This window comes from Pinus tabuliformis, chromosome 2_1 (assembly GCF_031772625.1).
Source record: "Pinus tabuliformis cultivar Carrire ecotype Pingquan chromosome 2_1, CPIR1, whole genome shotgun sequence".
Lineage (NCBI taxonomy): Eukaryota > Viridiplantae > Streptophyta > Pinopsida > Pinales > Pinaceae > Pinus > Pinus tabuliformis.
Window position 1 is genome coordinate 678,067,504 of NC_142299.1, and position 20,920 is coordinate 678,088,423.

Sequence of the window (20,920 nt, forward strand, 5' to 3'; positions counted from 1 at the left end):
AGGCATTACATGTTTCATTATGCAAGTAATAAAATTCCATCCTTCCATAAAAATTGGTAAACTTTGCATAATCTCTAAATGGATCATCAGACATATAAACAAAGATTACAACCACTAAGAAAATGATTGGGAAATAACTCTAGATAATAGCTCCATGATAGAACCATTCTTTGACGATGGAAAATTGATTGCAAACCACAAATTCAAACTTACTCCTATCAATGAGGTATCAAGCTACCTAATAGCTCCATCATTGATATCCTTGGTGTTGTTATAATTATTAGCTAGTCAACCACCATATTCAAGAAGAATGACACTAAGACCGAAAAGAGAACCCTTGATATTAAGGATATGTCAAGCCGTAGTGTTGACCTTATGTTGCATGGGGTGTTTTGTAATAAATATTTCCTACATAAAAATTCTATAGCAAATTCCTTTCCAACTGTAACACAAAACCTCACCTTAACTTTCCCAGTGGGATGGTCAAAACTTCATATCCATTTCCTCTAGTGTGGTTAGGGGAATGGGATAATACATATAATTTTTTTTTCTTCTTTCCTTTTCCATTTTTTCTTTAGCCATTTATATAAATTTATTTATAATTCTTATCAATTAGTCCTATTGATTTAGCCTCAGTAACCCTTTATAATCACACAAACACACACCTACACACACACACATACACACACAACTATGTGTACATAAATATGAGGTGATGTCACATACCCAAACTAGTGGACCACACCTTCCATTAACTCCTAGCACCGATAGGAATTGGCCACACTACTCCACTCCATGAACCCCATCATCCAATGACAGATCTGAGATTGTGATTAGCTGGGGTGGATCAATGGTTTGCATGGAAATCAACTTCGTGTTGGCATCACTAGGGGGTATGATACAATCTCAACCATTGATCATGAAATGTGTATCAATGGTGTGCACATCGGGTCCCATCTCCACTGAAGTCACTTAGGGGAGTGTGCACACTATCAGATCATCGGCAGTGATCCTCTGCCATTGATCCCTGACCCCACCCAACACCTGATAAGAAGCATGCAACTTCTAGGAGGATCTCCACACCTGGAAAGTGCAAATGTTGAAAGTATTCCGACATGTCGAAGTTAAGAGGAGGTGACCCCCTAAGAATGGGCAGTAAAATAATACCATCAATTATTGGATTGAAAACCCATGATCATTCTGGGAACCTCCCACATTATTTTGAAAACCACCAAAGGGGGTTGTTGGAGGTACTATCGAGCTTTCCAAAACTGATGGCAGTTTTTTTTTACTATGCCACGGGCCATGCATAGGGCCCATCCCCATAAACTTCCTCCGTGACACAATGTTGGCTCAATACCGCATCCCTATGAGCCACAGTTCCCTCCACACCACCATCCCATGCGGCACAAGCTGGTAACCTAAGGCCTGCATTTGACCTTCCATTTCCAAAGCAACAAGCGACAATGAAAAACATTAATATAGGTACATAATTTTATATTCCACGTATAGTGGCATGGGTTGACCCATAACATGGTTCATTGTAGACACAATTGTGATAAATTTACTTGGAATCCAAGAAATAGTGACCATAATTTACCATTACCCGAGTATGAACACTTAATTCTTATGGTGTTGTTACACACACACACAGAAATATACATATACACATATCTATGTGCATATAGGGAAACATAGCTAAACATAAATCCACCAGAGCTATTACACAAGTTATTTTATTTCTAAATTACCATTGTAAATTATGCTTGCTTCAAGCAATCAATGTAGATTATATTTACCTGTTAAACATAACAGATACATTCATTGATACAAGGTACATGTGTAGAGACTTATCTTGAATTTAAAATAGAAATATAGGTAATTAAGTTTGGGACAAGAACTCTCCACCCAAACATAGAAACTACAATGAAATTTACTTGTATTTGTTACCCTCGAGCCATATTCTAAATACTAAAGGGTTTGTTTTAGGGGTTAAACACCATTTTCCAGCTGAAACATGGACTCTAAAGGATCTCTTTCCTCAATGCCACCCATTTCCTACTGCAACCTTATTCAACATAGGGAATCCAAATGTTTAACACCTCCACCCTCAAGGATAGTACCAAGGATTCATCTCCTTCCCATGAAGTCCAGAATCCATTCCAAAATCCAATGGCATAAAAAAAGAAATATTTAGGAATTATTTCCACAGGTATTAACACAAGGATTGGTCTCTTCCCAAGTTATCCAAGGCTCCAAAGATAACTACCTCAACCCATAGCCTCTAGAGATCCTAATTTGTTACAGGTTTCCAAAGATAACTATCCCAAGCCACAATCTCCAGTGAACCCAAGTTTTTACAGGGATTTAGAGATATCTATCTCAAACCACAACCTCTAGGGAAACCAATTTGTTACAGGCCTCCAGGGATATCTTCGTCAACCCATAACATCCAATGGATCCTAGTTATTACAAGGCTCGAGAGATCAGTATATCAACCCACAACTTCCCATGAACCTAAGACCCAATCCCCTCAAATATTGATCGAATGAATGAATGAGTCAAACTCTCTTCTCTCTATGACTATTTGAATGCCTAAATTCTCATGACATAAATTGATGATTCCAAGAACTCCTTCCTCCTTTGTCTACTGCTACAATGAAATTCGAATGCCTCTTCTCTTCCTCTCATTTACTTTTCTACATAGGAATTGACTTCCTGTAGTTACTCTCAACTTTTTCATCACTCATAAATTATGTCATTCCTTCCTTGTGAGTTTTCAGCAAGGTATCATGGGCTTACATACTTCTCTTGCAATGCAATTAAATTCATGACTAGTCCATTAAGGCTAACCAACCAACCCTTAAATGTTTGATGGAAAATAATTTCGATTTTGGCGCAATAAACCCATAGACATCCCAAGCAAGCAAATTCCTTAGCTCTGGAATATGTGTCCCTTAGCTTAGACCTTTTTTTAATTTTTATTTTTGTGAAAATATTTACATTTGCATTTTCATGAAAGAACCATTTTAATAGCCTCATGTTAAAGTTTCATGTAATAAAGGATAATAAAGGCCAAATAAGACCAAGGTCACGGGACACGCATTCTAAGCCAAATGTTTGGCAAACACAATAGTGGACATCACTTTTGGTTTTTTTATGCGTATGGAAATTGGCAAAGACACAAAGGAAATAATTGACATTTATTTATGGAAATAAATGAAAATAAGAGAAAAGGAAGGTGAAGGGACACAAATTTTCATGGTAAGGAAATTAAAAGGAAAATGAAAAAAAAGGAGAGATTAGTAATAAAAAGGCATTAGAGAACTAGTTCACAACTTTTGCCAGTTTCAACTTGGATCGGTTTTAAGATATAGAGAGATCTAAGAAGAGGAAGCAAGAAAGCAAGCAAAGACAAGAAAAGGAAAGAAAAGAATGAAAATGACAAGCAAAGGAAAGTGAGGAGAAGGTTGGCTCAACAGCTTCATTAAGAAGATTTTGTAGGTAAAAAGGTCCATGTGTCATTTCCTAGTGGAGGTGTGAATGCATGGCACATGTGTTTGTTTATTTGGTTCATGTTCTATCATTAGCATGGGATTTTCCTAGTTTGACATTGGTTTCAGCCTTGACTTTCCAGTTCCTAGATAGCCATGGCATGGTGGGATTTATCTTGGTTGAGCTTAGGATAGCCAGAAGGTTTTGGAACCGGGTGAGGTAGTCTAAGGAAAATTCCCAAGGGTTGGGGGTGGAGATTGGTTTTCTCCAGGAATCCCTTGAAAAGTGGGTGGAGATAGGAAAATTACTCAAGGAATTGGGAAGAAATTTTGAGGCATCCAAGGTTGGTTTGGTTTGTGATCTTAGGACCAATTTAGGTGAGATCATGGTAGCTCAACGGTGGAGGTGGTTTAACCTCTGAATTCCTTAGTTGATTATGCCTTGGTTTATCAAATGATATTCCACATTCAAGCTTGGAATATGGGACATAGGTGATTGGCTGAAAGGAAGATTTGGTTTAGCTCAATCTATGGTTGGGTGGTACATGGAAGTCCTAGACTTGGTTGTATTTTTCATATGTTAATAAGAGCTATTTTATTATTGCTATTTATGAGAACTTGTACTTGTTATTATGTTTATTTAATGGTAGTTTTATCATGATTAATATTCTGGTTAAATGTTAGTTATAAGCATGATTCTATTATGTGCTCTAGCTATGGCTTGTGTTCACGATTTAATAAGTATTTGAATAGTTCATGAATGCATGAGCTAACAAGTGTTTTTGCAACTACTTGAGAGGGCATTAGACATTATAGGTTATTTTCATATGAGGTTCATAGATTTAGGATTAGATATGCATTCATGACCTGTAATTCACATGCTTACCATATGTTTCATGAAAATTCTAGTGTGTTCTAGGCATTCTAGGTCAAGTTCTAGTTTAAATTTTGAATGTTTAGCATTTTTGTCATGTTAAATATGATTTTGAAAAGTTATAGGAAGTTATAGGCAATGTTCTAGAGGCTAGGCTGGAAAAGTGGTTGAGTTCTCAGGATCGTTTGCCTTGAATTGGGAAAATTAGGTCATAATTGCATGGAAGCAGGCCCATGTGTGCGGTTCGATTCCTATAACCCAAATCTCACCTTGTTGTGTGTACAATTAGGGTGTTAGTTTAGTTAAAAAGGGTTCCAACTCAAGGATTGATCACTTGGGGTGGTTGTTCAACTTTTGAGTGATCTATAATCCTTGTAGGATGTCAGTAAAGTTGTCATTTTATCAGCCCCACTTCCATAATTGGAACATGGAGGTCAGGTCATGTCATTGAGCTAAGAGGCTCATTCTACAACCATGTATGCGGTGGTGTGTAAGTATGTTTGAACATATTGAGCAAACATATAAAAATGTTTACATACCTTCTTAAATTACACCTACACATCTCCTACACATCAACAATTTTGTTTTAATATTTTATATAAAATTTCATTATTTTAAAATTTTGGCTTATTTTGAAAAGATTTAAGTTATCAAAATATGTAATTTTATTAAATGATTTTTTATTTTTAAATATTCATACATTAAATTTATCGATTAGAAAAATAGATCACATTTCCAAGACAAAATAGAGATTAGTATATGCTTTTTACAATATCAATAGTATAAAGAAGCTTCATTGGACAAATAATATGAGTGTAAAAATTCTTTACACATTTAAAATGATTTACACCTTTACTCATATATATGTGTGAAAAGAGGATACTCCCTTTATTAATTTGAAGGTTTGCGCAAGAAAATTAAAATTACATATCTACTCCGTACAAAATTATATGGTGATCATCCATACTCGGAGTCTAATTATATATAAAACAACATTATAAATATGCTTCATCCCTTTACTGATACATCCATGCAAGAAGAAAAATCTAAGTATCACGGCCATCTTAAAGAAAAAATCATTTAGATCTTGTCTTGGCCAATCCAATAACCAAGTCTAATCTAGCCATATATTTTGTTTCTATGTGATGCCCAACATTTGTCTGATCACGCAATTAGGATGATTTTACTGCATTACTCTTTTTCATTAGAGACCAGAGAAGCCAAGTTCTCTGTAGCCTGGAGAAATCAATTTTCAACTCTTTGTTTTTTCTATAACACCAATGAAGACAAGTCATACCACATGTAACATAGAGACAAAATGCTCGTCCATGTTATTTTTAATCTTGAAGTTTACAACTTTATGTTTGGATCCTTTTGGGAATTAAGGAGATGAATTGTGTAGGTACTCTTATTCATGAAAATTGACATCTATATTACATCGTTGTGTAATCAAGAATATTATGTCCAACCTTGTCATTTTATAGTCATATATTCATCAAATCTAGAGTTCTAAATTAAGGAATGTCACTGGTAGTGTAGCACACATTAGCATCACATCCTAACTCTGTTATTTTAATTTATGTGCAGTAAACTTGCAAAGATGGGGTTCCAAAAAAGTGCAAAGAAGTGAAAGGAAAATATTTAGAATGTGTATAAATACTAAAAGAAAACTAGGGATGGAAGAATGAACAAAAAAGGTGGCAAGAGCTACAAGTTCTACATCGAGATCGAATCTCTTTATGTTGGAGTTTCTGTGAAGAATGGTGGTATTGAAATTGGTTCCAATAGTGGAGCTTGTAGTGATACAAATATTGGCAATGAAGGTGATGTGAGAAATTCCAGTTATGTATTGATGCACAACATCAATCAATTACAAGAGGAAATTTTTCCATGATCCACAGAGACAGTTGACAACACAAGACAAAATTTTTCTTCTGATGGTACTTCTACAAAAGAAAATTTAGGAAAATCAAAATTTGCATGCAAATTAACAAGGAATGGAGAAAAAGGAAACAAAGCCTAAGTTCTATTAAGGATTTTCTAGAGAAAATGATAAAATGTTGGATGGAATAGTAGGAGAATTCACTAAAGAAATTCTTGGAAACAATGGAGAAAAGAGACCAGGATAGCTTCATAAGAGAAGAAACTTGGAAGTGACAAGAAAGGGCTAGATTGAACATGGAAACTAAGCTACGTGAATTAGATGAAACTCCTTAATCAAGCCAGGAGAAGACCATTATTGAATTTTTGGAGAAACTCAGAAACCAAAATTTTAAGTTAGATCTTGGGATCATAGAAACACCATCACCTCCTAAAGCTCACAAGGACGAGAATAAGACTGAAAGAGGAAAAATTGACCTACATTCTTGGAGGTGGAATAAGTCTGAATTTTATGCATTTGATCAAATTGAGAAGTGATATGGACCAAAGGTTCAGGGAATCAGGACCCAAGATACCATTATGAGAAGATATCTCATCTGTAATCGTAAGCATGGGTTGAGCTATATTGGGCAAACACTCATCAATTTGTTCTTTCTTCTGCACCCATGAACAACGTTATTGATGATACTAGAAGCCCTAAAGGTATGTGCACATGTTGACTCAAATGCAAATTTTATGGCACTGAATGCAAGTTTTTTTGGAGTGGATTTTGTAGAGAGGGGTTTGAGGAGTCATTGCAACCACTACTCTTGTGCTTGGAATAGTCATTTCAGTGTCCATTGCCGAAGATGGAGGAAAAACACATGAACCAAAGAGAAGTACAAGGTGCTAAATGTTTGGAATGAGGATGACAAGACCAAGTCATGAATTGCAAGAGAAACAAGACTCCATGAATACATGGAAATGGATAGCACACAAAAGATACAATGCCAGTATAGAAGAAAAATCTTGCAGTTTTTCAAGCCCATGATAGAGTTTCAAAAGTGTGTTACGAAAGGATTATCAATAAAGGGTTAGTGGAGAATTCCATACTTATTTTGACATTGTGAACTAAAACTTCTATCTTGAAGCTTTTAAAATATGGTGAAACTGGTCCATTGAATTGAAACAAAGAGAACAATTTTTTTATGTGGATTTCTCTACCATATCTTTTGTTAAAATATTTAGAAAACAATCCAAATATTCAAACCCCAATGATACATATCTTTAGTTGTACGGTTTCCAACATAAAAGGACCGGTGTAGGAAACAATGTCACGGTAAAATTTTGTTCTCCTATGTAGTAATTATGATTTTTGAGATACATCCATGTCCTCACTTACTCTAAAATATCTCATGATAATTATCATTTAAGGATGTCCAAATTATTTTTTGAACCTTTTTCCATTAGGGTTTCCATTTCAAGCTTGAATCCAATTACAACCCCTTGTTTAAGGAGAAGTTCTAATTTTAGTCCAAGAAACCTTGTTTCAAGTTAATTTCTAACACATATATTTTCGCTACAAGAACAATAGTCAGAATCCAAGAATTGAAGAACATGTATACTGAATTGACATTGTATTTGGCTCATGGCAAGCCTACATTTTTGTAATAGGAAATGCACCCTACAAATATTCAAGCAACCACACAACCAACCTATGTGGGTAGTATTTATATTGGGGCACCTCACTGAATTAAACTATAAATTGTTTTTAACCTAATATAGCCACATATTTTGTTTCTATGTGTTTCCAAACATTTGTTTGACCACCCAATTAGGATAGTTTTACTGCATTCCTCCTTTTCATTGGAGACCTAGAGAAGCTAAGTGCTTTGCAGACTCGAGAAATCAATTTTCAACTTTTTGTTCCTTTTTGTAACACTAATAAAGACTATTCATATTAGGCATAACACAAAGATAAAAAGGCCATCCATGTTATTTTTAATATTGAAGTTTACAGGTTTAAGTTTGGATCTTTTTTGGAATTTAGGATTAGGATGAATCATCTATGTACCCTTATTCATGACATTTGACATCTACATTACATCGTCGTGTGCTCAAGAATAATATATCCAACCTTGTCATTTTATAGTGATATAGTCATCGAATATGGAATTCTATATTCATGGAATATCACTCATAGTGTAGCATGCATTAACATCACATCCTGACTCTATTATTTTAATTTATGTGGATTAAGCTTGCAGATATTTGGTTCCACATAAGTGCAAATAAGTGCAAGGAAAAAATTGAGAAAGTGTATAAATACTATAAGAAAAATATGGATGGAAAATTGAACAAAGAGGGTGGCAAGAGCTATGGATTCTACAACGAGATCAAAGTGCTTTAGGTTGGAGCTTTTGTGAATAATGGTGATATTGACAACAATGATAATAATGGATCTTGCAGTGATACAAATATTGGCAATGAAGTTGATGTGAGAAACTTGGAAGCAATAGGAGCTGGCTAGATTGAATAGGGAAACTAAGGTACATGCACAGGAGCATACTCTTCAATCAAGGCAGGAGAAGGCCATTATTGAATTTTTTAAGAAGCTAAGAAGCCAAAATTTTAATTCAGATCCTGGGATGGTATCAACACCATCACCTCCTTAAGCTCACAAGGATCAGAATAAGGTTGAAAGAGGAAAACTTGACCTACATTATAGGAGGTGGCCTACATCTAATGTTTACGCATTGATCAAATTGAGAAGTGATATGGACCAAAGGTTCAGGGAATCAGGACCCAAGATAACATTATGGGAAGTGATCTCATCTGCAATGGTATGCATTGGTCGAGCTATATTGGGAAAATGCTCATCGATCTATTCTTTCCTCTGCGCCCATGAACATTGTGTTATTAATGACATTAGAAGCCCCGAAGGTACATGCACAACTAAAATGAAAATTTTATGGCACTGAATGAAAGTATTTTTGGAGTGGATTTTGTAGAGAAAGGGGTTTGAGGCGTCATTGCAACTACTGCTCATGCGCTTGGCATAGTCGTTTTAGTTTCCATTGCTGAAGATGGAGGAAAAATACATGAACGCAAGAGAAATACAAGTGTTAAATGTTTGGAATGAGGATGGTGAGTAACTGAGAGCCTCACAAGAATTTGATTTCATTTGAGAGCATGCATCTAGAGGAAGACAGATTAGTTCATGCACTTTGACTAGATCGTGGTTGAATTTTGTATAGCTCGTTCCATATCTAAACGAGTACTAAATAACCTTTTCACTGTAGAATTTGTAAGTACATCCAAGGTAATCTATGGCATTATCAGGCCTCATGTTCATGTTGGTCATGGGGACATTGACAACAAAATCTATGGATACCAAGTCATAGGAAGTCTTCCACCTGCAACAGAATGAGATTTGAGCCTCAATTGTTATGAATTCATATGGGCATTGAAAAAAGAAATAGATTTGCACTGAAATCTATTAGGGGTGGTCCCAAAAGTTGCAGAAACATTTGATGTGTATGGATTTCAAAAACTAAGATGACTATTTTACTTGGAATGAAAGCTCAAGAAAAAGAGTACTTCCCCTATTTCCTGGATGGTAAATTGGGTAAACCATTGGTCCTGATTCTAGGGCATGAAAGCACATGAAATGAAACAGGGTACTTTCTTGTGAAATAAACCATTGGCCCTAATTTCGGGGCATGAAAACTCAAGAAACAAAGTACTTCCCCACATTTTGTGGATGGTAAGTTAGGATAACCATTGGCCTTAATTCTAGGGCCTTTCCCCAAGGGAATGGAAAAAATTCAAACCTATGAGTAGCAACAACTACCAACAATATCAAAGAACTTTATATCTAACTCTAGACCACTTGAACTAACCCTTGGGGCTCAAAAATTAAGATGACCTATTTGATAAGGTACCCAAAACTGGTGATTTTGTTTTAAATATTACCTAGATTATATGCTCCAAATATCACATCTGCAATGGCTACACCACCAACTTCTCCTGGATAGCCCACCCAAATAATACCTAAAAGAAATTATCATCCTTTGCAAATGTTATATCAAAAGGACCCCCAAACATGATCACAAGAACTACGGGTCTTTCGAATGCAACAATAATTTGGGTTACTGGTTGTTGTCAAGTCTCCACCACTATTAACATCATTGCATCTATATTGCCTACAGTGTGAATAGCCCAAACTATTAAACTATCATTCCCTTTGCATGCAATGTCCACTCTTCTCGAATTATTCTTACAAAGTTAATCATGCAAGGAGCTTAAAGGATGTTTAAAATCTTCAAGGAATTTTAACCCATTCATTTTTTCTAGAGATTTTTCAAGAGAGACATGGCCAATGGAAAGTGCATCAACATAGTCTTATGCCTATTGTAGGAAAAGTTCAAAATCTTCCTTACTATGGACAAACAAATATTTAAAATGAAACCCAATTCATAGTGTTGGACCTCATAAATACTTTAGTGCACATAGAACACCACCCTAAAAATACTATACTCTTGATCACAAAAATAGAATTATGATAACATGCTGGAATCGACTTGAAAATTGACTCAAAATGCACATACATTATCTTGAATCTCTTCTAACATAAACTATTATCAATTTCATTTTGAGTTAAAGTTGATATGATATTGTTTTTCTATGAAATTCTTGATTTAAGTCATTTACTTATAACAATTCGAAATGGTGCACTTCTTGAATTTTAATGAAGAGCATTTTCATAAATCGTTTGTAGTTAAGGTGTTGTGCATTTCCTTCATTTTGAACATATTCTAGAATATTAGCCTCATTCAAATCTCCTTGAAACATAACATATGATTAGAAAAAAATGCCAGTAAAGATATAAAATTTCATAAATTTTTTACTTCTTTCTTCTATGATATTGTTTCCTATGCTATCGTGGTAAAGCATTTCCTTTGCAACATGTGGTGCAATTTCTATTTTATCTTAAATCTAAGAAGTTTGAATTGGGTATAGTGAATTGATATGTAATTAAAATGTTGAAATTTTAGTTAATTTTATGATAATATATAGATTTTAAAATATTTGATTATACTTTATAGATTTTTTTTAAATTTTTTTTAATTCTATAATTTTTAAATTTTTAATAAAATAATTTTATATTTTAAAATTTATATTCATTTCTATTTTTTGTGTCCACATGTGCTATTTAGCCTAAACGTTATAGTGTTCTATCTTGTGAACATTTTGACTAGATCAAACTACTTAAAAAAATTAATTAATTAAAAATATAAAATTAATAATGATACTTATAAAAAACATTTTGACATAAAATAAAATAATAAATACAAAATAATAATTATAATTAATTGTTAATAATAAAACTAGTTTAGATTCATCTTAGCTCCGGATCTACCAAGCCTTGAGATAGATCAAATCCCTTGAGATGCATACCTCTTTTAGAGTGAAAAGTGATTTGATCCTTCTAGTAGATGCAGAGTTAAGATAGCTCTAAAATGTTATTACAACCAATATTATTTACTTAATTTAAAGTACATTTTATTTTTATTTTTGCACAAAATCACACATAATCCTCATACAAAATAGATATTCTTTTTTTAAACCAAATTCTTGATTATTATAAAATATTCTTAATGAATTAAGAAAAGTCTTTCGGTAGAAATCATATAAGAGAAATTTTTGCCCGATGCATTGTGTGGTTCATCATATTGAATTGAATAATAATAATAATAACAATAATTGGTTTAATAGTAATAATAATAATAGTGACTGTATTTTCACTTCCGATAGGAATAATAATATTAGAAACAGTAATAATACTTTATGTTTGGATAATAATAATAATAATAATAATAATAATAATAATAATATCATTGGGCTTAATAATAATAATAATAATAATGATGAGGTTAATGACTCTATTTTCAATTCTGATAATTGTAATAATAATAGGATTGGTAATAAGACTCTAGGTTTGGATAATATTGTTTGTTCTATTTTTCTTTCCTCTTTTAGTAATAGGGTTGTCAATCTCTCTAGCTTTTCTTTTGATCCCCCCTATCTCTAGTCTTTTAGAGAAAGGTTTAAATTTTTCTCTTGCTCCTAGAAAGATCTCGGTCAATGATATCATTTGTGACATTGAATATGGTATTAGAGACTTACCAGACATCACTAAGGATATCATTCGTCAAGACTATGCAGTTTTCCTTAGAAAGGCAAAGCTCCCCAAGAACAACATCAACAAACCTGAGTTTGATGCTCTCATATTGTTAAACAATAATAAGAATATTATTGTTCTCAAAGCCGACAAAGGTGATGTTGTGGTTATTCTTGATAAAGATGATTATCATCGGAAGATGTTGGACCACCTCCATAATAGCAGGAGCTATAGGAAACTCAACAAGGATCCCCTGAAGAAGATTTCCAAAAGCATGGCTCTTGCTATAAAGGCTAGTAGCTCAATCAGCTCGTTCAGTCATAACCTTATTAAAAGTTTCCCTCTTACCCCAAGAATCTATGTTCTGCCAAAGATTCATAAGGAAGGGGCTCCTTTGAGACTCATTGTCAACACGATAGGAGGACCAACTTATCTTCTTGCTAAATATTTAGCCTAGAAGCTTAAGCCCCTTGTTGGCCATACAAAATCCTTTGTCAAGGGCTCTGCATCGTTTGTTAATGAGTTAAAGATTTTCAAGCTTGATCCAGGTGACAAGCTTGTGAGCTTCAATGTGGTCTCCCTCTACACTAATATCCCTATAAACGAGTCCATCGAAGTCATCAAGCACATCATGGATCTTCATACGGCTTATTTAGTTGGTATTTGTCTTACTTCTACTTTCTTTTCATTTGATGGGGAATTCTATGAGAAAACTTGCGGTGTCGCCATGGGTTTCCCCCTCTCCCCTGTGGTAGCTAATCTATTCATGGAGGATTTTAAATCAAAGGCATTAGATTCTTCTCATCTTCTACCTAAGATGTGGAAGAGGTTTATGGATGACAATTGTGTCATCTGGTCCCATGGTAAAGAAGAGTTGGAACTATTTTTCCCCCATCTTAACAATCAATCTAGTTCCATAAAGTCCACCATGGAATTTGAATGTAATGGTAGTCTGCCCTTCCTTAATGTCCTCCTCTCAAGGAATGATGATGGCTTTTTTTCTCATCAGGTATTTCATAAGAAAACTCATACGGAACAATATCTTCACTAATTCTCATCATTTCCCAGCTCAAAAGCTTGGTGTTCTCAACACCCAAGTGACTAGAGCTTTAAGGGTTTCTGATGACAACCATCTCAATGAAGAGAAAGCACATCTCCTAAGTTTTTTCTTTAATAATGGGTATAGTAAACACTAATGTACTAACACTTTCCTCAGAGTTGAAAAAGGTCCTAGTGCTAAGAAAGATTCCAAGGATCGATTTTCTGGTGTTTATCTTCGTTTTATCCAAGGGGCCACTGACAAGATTGCGCGGATCCTAAGGAAGCATAAGGTGGTTTCAACCTTTAGGCCTTTAAATACCATCCGGAGCTCCCTTAGATCTGTAAAAGACCCAGTGGACCACAATAATATGAAGGGTGTTTACGTTATTCCATGCTCTTGTGGGACTCCATACATTGGTGAGACTTGTCGCTCGATTAATCAAATGATTCGTGAGCACGCTGCTGACATCAAGCATGGAAGGACCCGCTCCTCTACTTTGGCAGAGAATGCAGATAAATCTAAGCATCACATCTACATTGAAGAGGCCCAAGTCGTTGGTAGGGTTAGTCATTTCCATCATTGTAAGTTGAGGGAGGTCCTAGAAATTGAAAAAATACCCAATAATTTAAATAGAGATGATGATTGGAATATTAGTAGAAGTTGGGTCGTGTCCTGTTCTCCTAGTTTTTTAGGCTTCTTTTTGGGATTTATTTTGTTTGTTTTTTTATCTATGTAGGTATTGGCGTCCTTTCTGTAATATTTGTTGTTGATTTATTCTTCATTAGAATTTATTTTCTTGATCCTTCGTGTTTTTTTAATGTATTTTATCATTGTATTTGTTCTCAACTTCTTTTAGTATTTTTGTTATTTGTTTAATGGGTCTGAGCCCCATATTTTATTGTTGACCTGTTTTATTTATTAACTGGTTTTCTTTGAATGAATATATATATATATATATATATATATATATATATATATATATATATATATATATTGATTGATTGATTTATTTATTTATTTTTATTTATATATAAATTTCTTTTGACTGACGTATTTTTTGTTTTGTTTTATTTGTTTTTCCATTAATTATTTTTCATTTAGTTCATTTTATTTCTATTAATTATTTTATTTATTAAATGATCTTGCACTTTTTTATAATTTTTTACTTCCCTCCTTGTTTAGAGTTTGATTTTTTTTTTTTAAATTAATTTAGATATTATTTTTCAAAAACTATCCCGTTACTTATTAATATTTTTTAATACATTAATATCATTTATTTAAATATTATTTTTCAAAAACTAGTTGTTTAATATAGCCATTACTTATTAATACTTTTTAATAAGTTAATAAACTAATATCATTAGTTAAACATTAATTTTCAAAAACTAGTTGTTTAATATAACCATTACTTAATAATATTTGTTTTTAATATATTAATAAATTAATATCATAATTTAAATATTGCTTTCTATTTAAACTTTTGTCATGGTCTCTGCGCTCTATTTAACCTTTTGTCATGACCTGCCTCTTCATCTCGTTTTGATAATAAACCACACTTATTGGTTCTAAACATATCAGCCAAATCGAAACATATCTACCAAAAATTTCTCTCATGTAATTTTTACCAAAAAACTTTACTCCATTTATTATAAAATATATTCAAATATTTTAACCATCTTTAATATAAATTACAATATAATTGATCGAAAAATAATCTCTGCAGGGTTTTTATGAAAGATGAAATTTCATTGTGAATAAGTTATTATTTATCCCCAAAGTTATATTTTGGGGATCTAGGCTACTTAAAAGTACGTGGGTTAGGTACCCGTTCTTGTTATTGAAATTGACGCTAAGTATTTTTTATTTTCTTAATATTTTGGCTTTTTAATTTTTTTTTAATGGACTATCAAACATGATTGTTATATTTATTAATCGTGAATTTAATAATGAAAGAGTAATATAAATTAAATAAATGGTTTATAATTAAATTTATGAAGTCCGAATCTGATGTACTTATTCATCGTGAATTTAATAATGAAAAATAATATAAATTAAATAAATAGTTTTTAATTATAGTGATGAAGTTTGAATTTGGATTAATAAAGAAAAAACAAAATTGAGAAATATATTTTATGAATTAAAAAAATTATTTAAAATAAAATAAAATAAATTATGAATTTTTTAACATTAAAATATTATAGATAATTCTTTTTTAAAATGATTTAAAAATAATGAGAAATAAATATATCAAACTTATTAATAATAATATAACTAATATAGAAAGAAAAAATATAAAAATATAAATTGATAATATAAATAACAAATTTTCAAAACTGAAGTGTAAAGTAATGAATGAGATCTCTCCATATTAAAGATAGATTTTGAATCATCCCTACACACTAAAAAAAATAAAAATATTTTAAATATTGAATAGATTCATATAAATCTACATCATTAAACAAATTCATTTTAATTTAGATAACACTAATTCATCCGATTATATGTCTAAAGTTATTCAACACTAACCGGATTGAAATTAACATCATCTAAATTTATTCAACAATAACAAGATTAAAATTAACAAAAAAAATTTGAGGTTATGCATTGAGAATGAAACCAGCTCAACAAACTAACCCTTATACCATTATGTAACTAATTCCCGCACCAATATTCACCGATTCACCGTAAACAGACACGTGGTAATCTCTATGGTAAATTTTAGATTTATTATTTATTGGTCAACCCAATCACCGAATTTCTTTTAGAGGCCAATTCTGCTGAATTGGTAACTATTCTCCCTTTTTATATATATATATATATATATATATATATATATATATTCCGTTGACCTAGTTTAGATTTTTATTGTAATTTAAAACAAATTAAGTCATAGAAAATCTGTAGCTCAGTTGCATTTAATTGTCTTTAATCCTTCTGCATAATGTAAATAAGTATGATTCTCCATATAATCAATTAGTAAGCACTATAAATACAAATACGAATTTGTTGCAACATTCACCTCAAGGATGAATTCAACGTTGCAAATGCACATCCATTACACGGAAACCATAGTTACAGTATATACCATCATTTTATTGCCAAACACAAAAATGATCGCTCCTACAAATTCATATTCAACTACAATCTGTGAAAGGCTTAGAGCCCAACGGTCCGCTGAAAGCAGACTTTTATCAGCGATATGACATGAACAAATAACGAGGAATGTATAAGCACCATCCAACAATACAAAAAATATCAAAGAATACTGGGGAAACCTGAAAATCAAGCGCTATTCTAGTGACTAGGAGGCGGTGGAGTCAGAAACGGGATCGGTGGGACCTGGAAGGTTGGAATTTGTGGAATAGGAGGAGAGCCCGGAATGGTTGGTTTTGGAAATGGAGGGAAACTCAACTGAGGTAGAGGAGTTTTGGGGAGAGGGGGAGCACTCGGCAATGGAGACGTTTTGGGTAGAGGAGGTACGCTCAGCTGCGGGAGCGGAGAGATTTTTAGTAGAGGCGCACTTGGCAATGGAGACATTTTGGGGAGCGGAGGTACACTGAAGTGCGGGAGCGGAGAGATTTTGGGGAGAGGAGGACCACCCGGCAATGGAGACGTTTTGGGGAGAGGAGGAGCAGCTGGCAATGGAGACATTTTTGGGAGTGGAGGCACGCTGAACTGAGGCAGCGGAGAGATTTTTGGGAGAGGAGGAGCAGCTGGCAATGGAGACATTTTGGGGAGAGGAGGCACGCTGAACTGAGGCAGCGGAGAGATTTTGGGGAGAGGAGGAGCACTTGGCAATGGAGACATTTTGGGGAGAGGAGGAATAGTAAACTTAGGAAGAGGGGGAACACTGGGAAGGCTAGCAGGTGGAAGTTGAGGCAATGAAGGGATTGTGGGCGTTTGTTGGCCAGCTTTCGAAGACTGATCAACATCCTCAGCCATTGCCCGACCATGGATCATTGACAACAAATCTTCGGAATAACAGGATGGAGGCACAGTTTCATGCCGGTAGCTAAACAAGCCTGCACTGTACGTGACAACTCCATTGGAAGCCGACTGTAGACTGAGCTTTGATGGTGCAGACATTCTGGGAATGTTGCAGGAGTCGTAAGGGCTGTTGCGAGGCTTCACCCAACAATTATTCAATTGATCAGCAGATTGAAAAATGTCGGAGGGGAGCTCCACCCTGAATTCTCCATTTTCGTCCGTTTTTCCGGGAAAGGATATGCTCATCATCTTCCTGTTAAGCTCGCATTCCACAGCTATCGAAGCCCCTGTTCATTCATCAAAAGGTGAAAGGAACTATGCATGATGAGTATATTTACGATCATTTAGTATTAAAAATAAAAGGAATATTAGAATGACATAACATGATACCAGATATAACGTAGCCATTTTCAGAAAGCCGGTCCTCGAGGCATGTGTCACAGAATACTTTGCCCACAACCACGATAGATGAGGTCTTCCCTTGGCTTGCATAAGTAGTCGCACCAGCCAAGGACAAGTAGGTTAAGAGAAAACCTACAACAGTAATTGATGTTACAGGAATTTCAATGGACGCCATGATACTCGAAGATAATCGATATGTGCTCAACTATGTTGTTTCTCCAGGAGGTGTGGGTTATATATAGTGGCATATTGGGCTCCGCATTCGCATTGGTCGTTCAACAGTCCATTTAAAATTGATACTAGAACAGTTGGGCAGTACATACCTAATTTCCTATTTATTGGTTGATTACCAACCCAGCCAAATAGTCATATAGTTTTACATGGCTTTCTGCAGAGTACAGAAAATGACATGATATTACGCGTTGTATATTCGTGTCCTGATTTCGAAGCAAGACCAAATTTTCAATTTGGGTGTTCCCATCATTATAATATTGTAAATTTAATTCTATTTCCACGTTGCCGGGTCCAAGCTTCATTGTGTAACGAAATTTGGCCGTTTGCCCATTAACGACGGCTTGTCCTTTCGAAAATGCGTGGTGTACGACACTACCTGCAGATGGGTTTGGTGTAATCAACCAATAAATAGGAAATTAGATATGTACTGCCCAACTGTTCTCGTATCAATTTTACATGCACAGTTGAACAAGCAATCAAAATGCGGAGCCCAATATGCCACTATATATAACCCACACCACCTGGAGAAACAACATAGTTGAGCACATATCGAGTATCTTCGAGTATCATGGCGTCCATTGAAATTCCTGTGACATCAATTACTGTTGTAGGTTTTCTCTTAACCTACTTGTCCTTGGCTGGTGCGACTACTTATGCAAGCCAAGGGAAGGCCTCATCTATCGTGGTTGTGGGCAAAGTATTCTGTGACACATGCCTCGAGGACAGGCTTTCTGAAAATGGCTACGTTATATCTGATATCATGTTATGTCATTCTAATATTCCTTTTATTTTTAATACTAAATGATCGTAAATATACTCATCATGCATAGTTCCTTTCACCTTTTGATGAATGAACAGGGGCTTCGATAGCTGTGGAATGCGAGCTTAACAGGAAGATGACGAGCATATCCTTTCCCGGAAAAACGGACGAAAATGGAGAATTCAGGGTGGAGCTCCCCTCCGACATTTTTCAATCTGCTGATCGATTGAATAATTGTTGGGTGAAGCCTCGCAACAGCCCTTACGACTCCTGCAACATTCCCAGAATGTCTGCACCATCAAAGCTCAGCCTACAGTCGGCTTCCAATGGAGTTGTCACGTACAGTGCAGGCTTGTTTAGCTACCGGCATGGAACTGTGCCTCCATCCTGTTATTCCGAAGATTTGTTGTCAATGATCCATGGTCGGGCAATGGCAGAGGATGTTGATCAGTCTTCGAAAGCTGGCCAACAGACGCCCACAATCCCTTCATTGCCTCAACTTCCACCTGCTAGCCTTCCCAGTGTTCCCCCTCTTCCCAAGTTTACTATTCCTCCTCTCCCCAAAATGTCTCCATTGCCAAGTGCTCCTCCTCTCCCCAAAATCTCTCCGCTGCCTCAGTTCAGCTTGCCTCCTCTCCCCAAAATGTCTCCATTGCCAGCTGCTCCTCCTCTCCCCAAAATCTCTCCGCTACCGCAGTTCAGTGTACCTCCTCTCCCCAAAATGTCTCCATTGCCAAGTGCTCCTTCTCTACCCAAAATCTCTCCGCTCCCCCAGTTAAGCGCACCTCCTCTACCCAAAACGTCTCCATTGCCGAGTGCTCCCCCTCTCCCAAAAATCGCTCCGCTGCCTCAGTTGAGTGTACCCCCTCTACCCAAAACTCCTCCTCTACCTCAGTTGACTTTCCCTCCATTTCCAAAACCGACCATTCCGGGCTCTCCTATTCCACAAATTCCAAACTTCCAATTCCCGCCGATCCCGTTTCTGACTCCGCCGCCTCCTAGTCACTAGAATAGCGCTTGATTTTCAGGTTTCCCCAGTATTCTTTGATATTTTTTGTATTGTTGGATGGTGCTTATACATTCCTCGTTATTTGTTTGTCATATCGCTGATAAAGGTCTGGTTTCAGCGGACCGTTGGCCTCTAAGCCTTTCACAGATTGTAGTTGAATATGAATCTGTAGGAGCGATCATTTTTGTGTTTGGCAATAAAATGATGGTATATACTATAACTATGGTTTCCGTGTAATGGATGCGCATTTGCAGGATTAAAGACGACTAAATGCAATTGAGCTACAGATTTTCTATGGCTTAAATTTTGGTGCGCTAATTGCAAAATATCTTAAGGGCTAGTTTGTTTAGCTGGATTCATTTTCATTGTACAATCTCAAATAAACAAAATTAGTTTGCTAATTTCAATCTGGTTATTTTTGAATAAATTTAGATGGGACAATTAGATGAATTAACGTCTAGAGGGCCTTAATATTACGGGACTGATATGAATTTGTTTAATGATCCAGACTTTAAAACATATTTTTTTTGGTTTAAGAAACGATTCGAATTCTATATAGAGGACCTTATTCATTACTTTACGCTCTAGTTTTGAAAATTTATTATTTTTATTATCAAATTTTATGTTTACACTTTCGCTTTTAAATCATCCCAGAGAAGTAGAGGAGTTGTCTATAACACTTTAAACAATTAAAAAATTAATCTTTTCTTTTCAATTTTTTAAAATTTATAAAATATACATTTTCCAATTTTAATTTTCTCTCTATTAATTTGAATTCAGAATTATAACTATAATTATAAACCATTTATTTAATTTATGTTACTTTTTCATTTTTAAATTCACAATGAATAAACGCAATAACCATATTTGACCGTCCATAAAAGAAAATTAAAAAGCCAAAATATTAAGAAAGTAAAAAATGCTTAGGGTCAATTTCATTAACAAGGAACGAGTACATAACCCACGTACTTCTTAGTAATATGGATCCCAAAATGATAACTTTCTGAGATAAATAATAACTTATTCAGAATGACCTTTCGTAAAAACCGTGCAGAAATTACTCTCCGATCAATT

At 34.6% G+C, this 20,920-nt stretch overlaps 1 protein-coding gene and 1 pseudogene across 1 annotated transcript; one reads left to right on the forward strand and one right to left on the reverse strand.

Moving 5' to 3' along the window:
- Window positions 1-16,526: 16,526 nt before the first annotated feature.
- Window positions 16,527-18,034, reverse strand: LOC149202426 (uncharacterized). The gene is made up of 2 exons (XM_089399986.1): window positions 17,832-18,034; window positions 16,527-17,728 (listed from the first exon to the last, which is right to left on the reverse strand). The coding sequence occupies exons 1-2, from the start codon at window positions 18,016-18,018 to the stop codon at window positions 16,749-16,751; spliced, it is 1,167 nt and encodes a 388-aa protein (XP_089256112.1). The 5' UTR covers window positions 18,019-18,034; the 3' UTR covers window positions 16,527-16,748.
- Window positions 18,035-18,631: 597 nt separating this feature from the next.
- Window positions 18,632-20,116, forward strand: LOC149202427 (uncharacterized; annotated as a pseudogene).
- The last annotated feature ends 804 nt before the right edge of the window (window positions 20,117-20,920 follow it).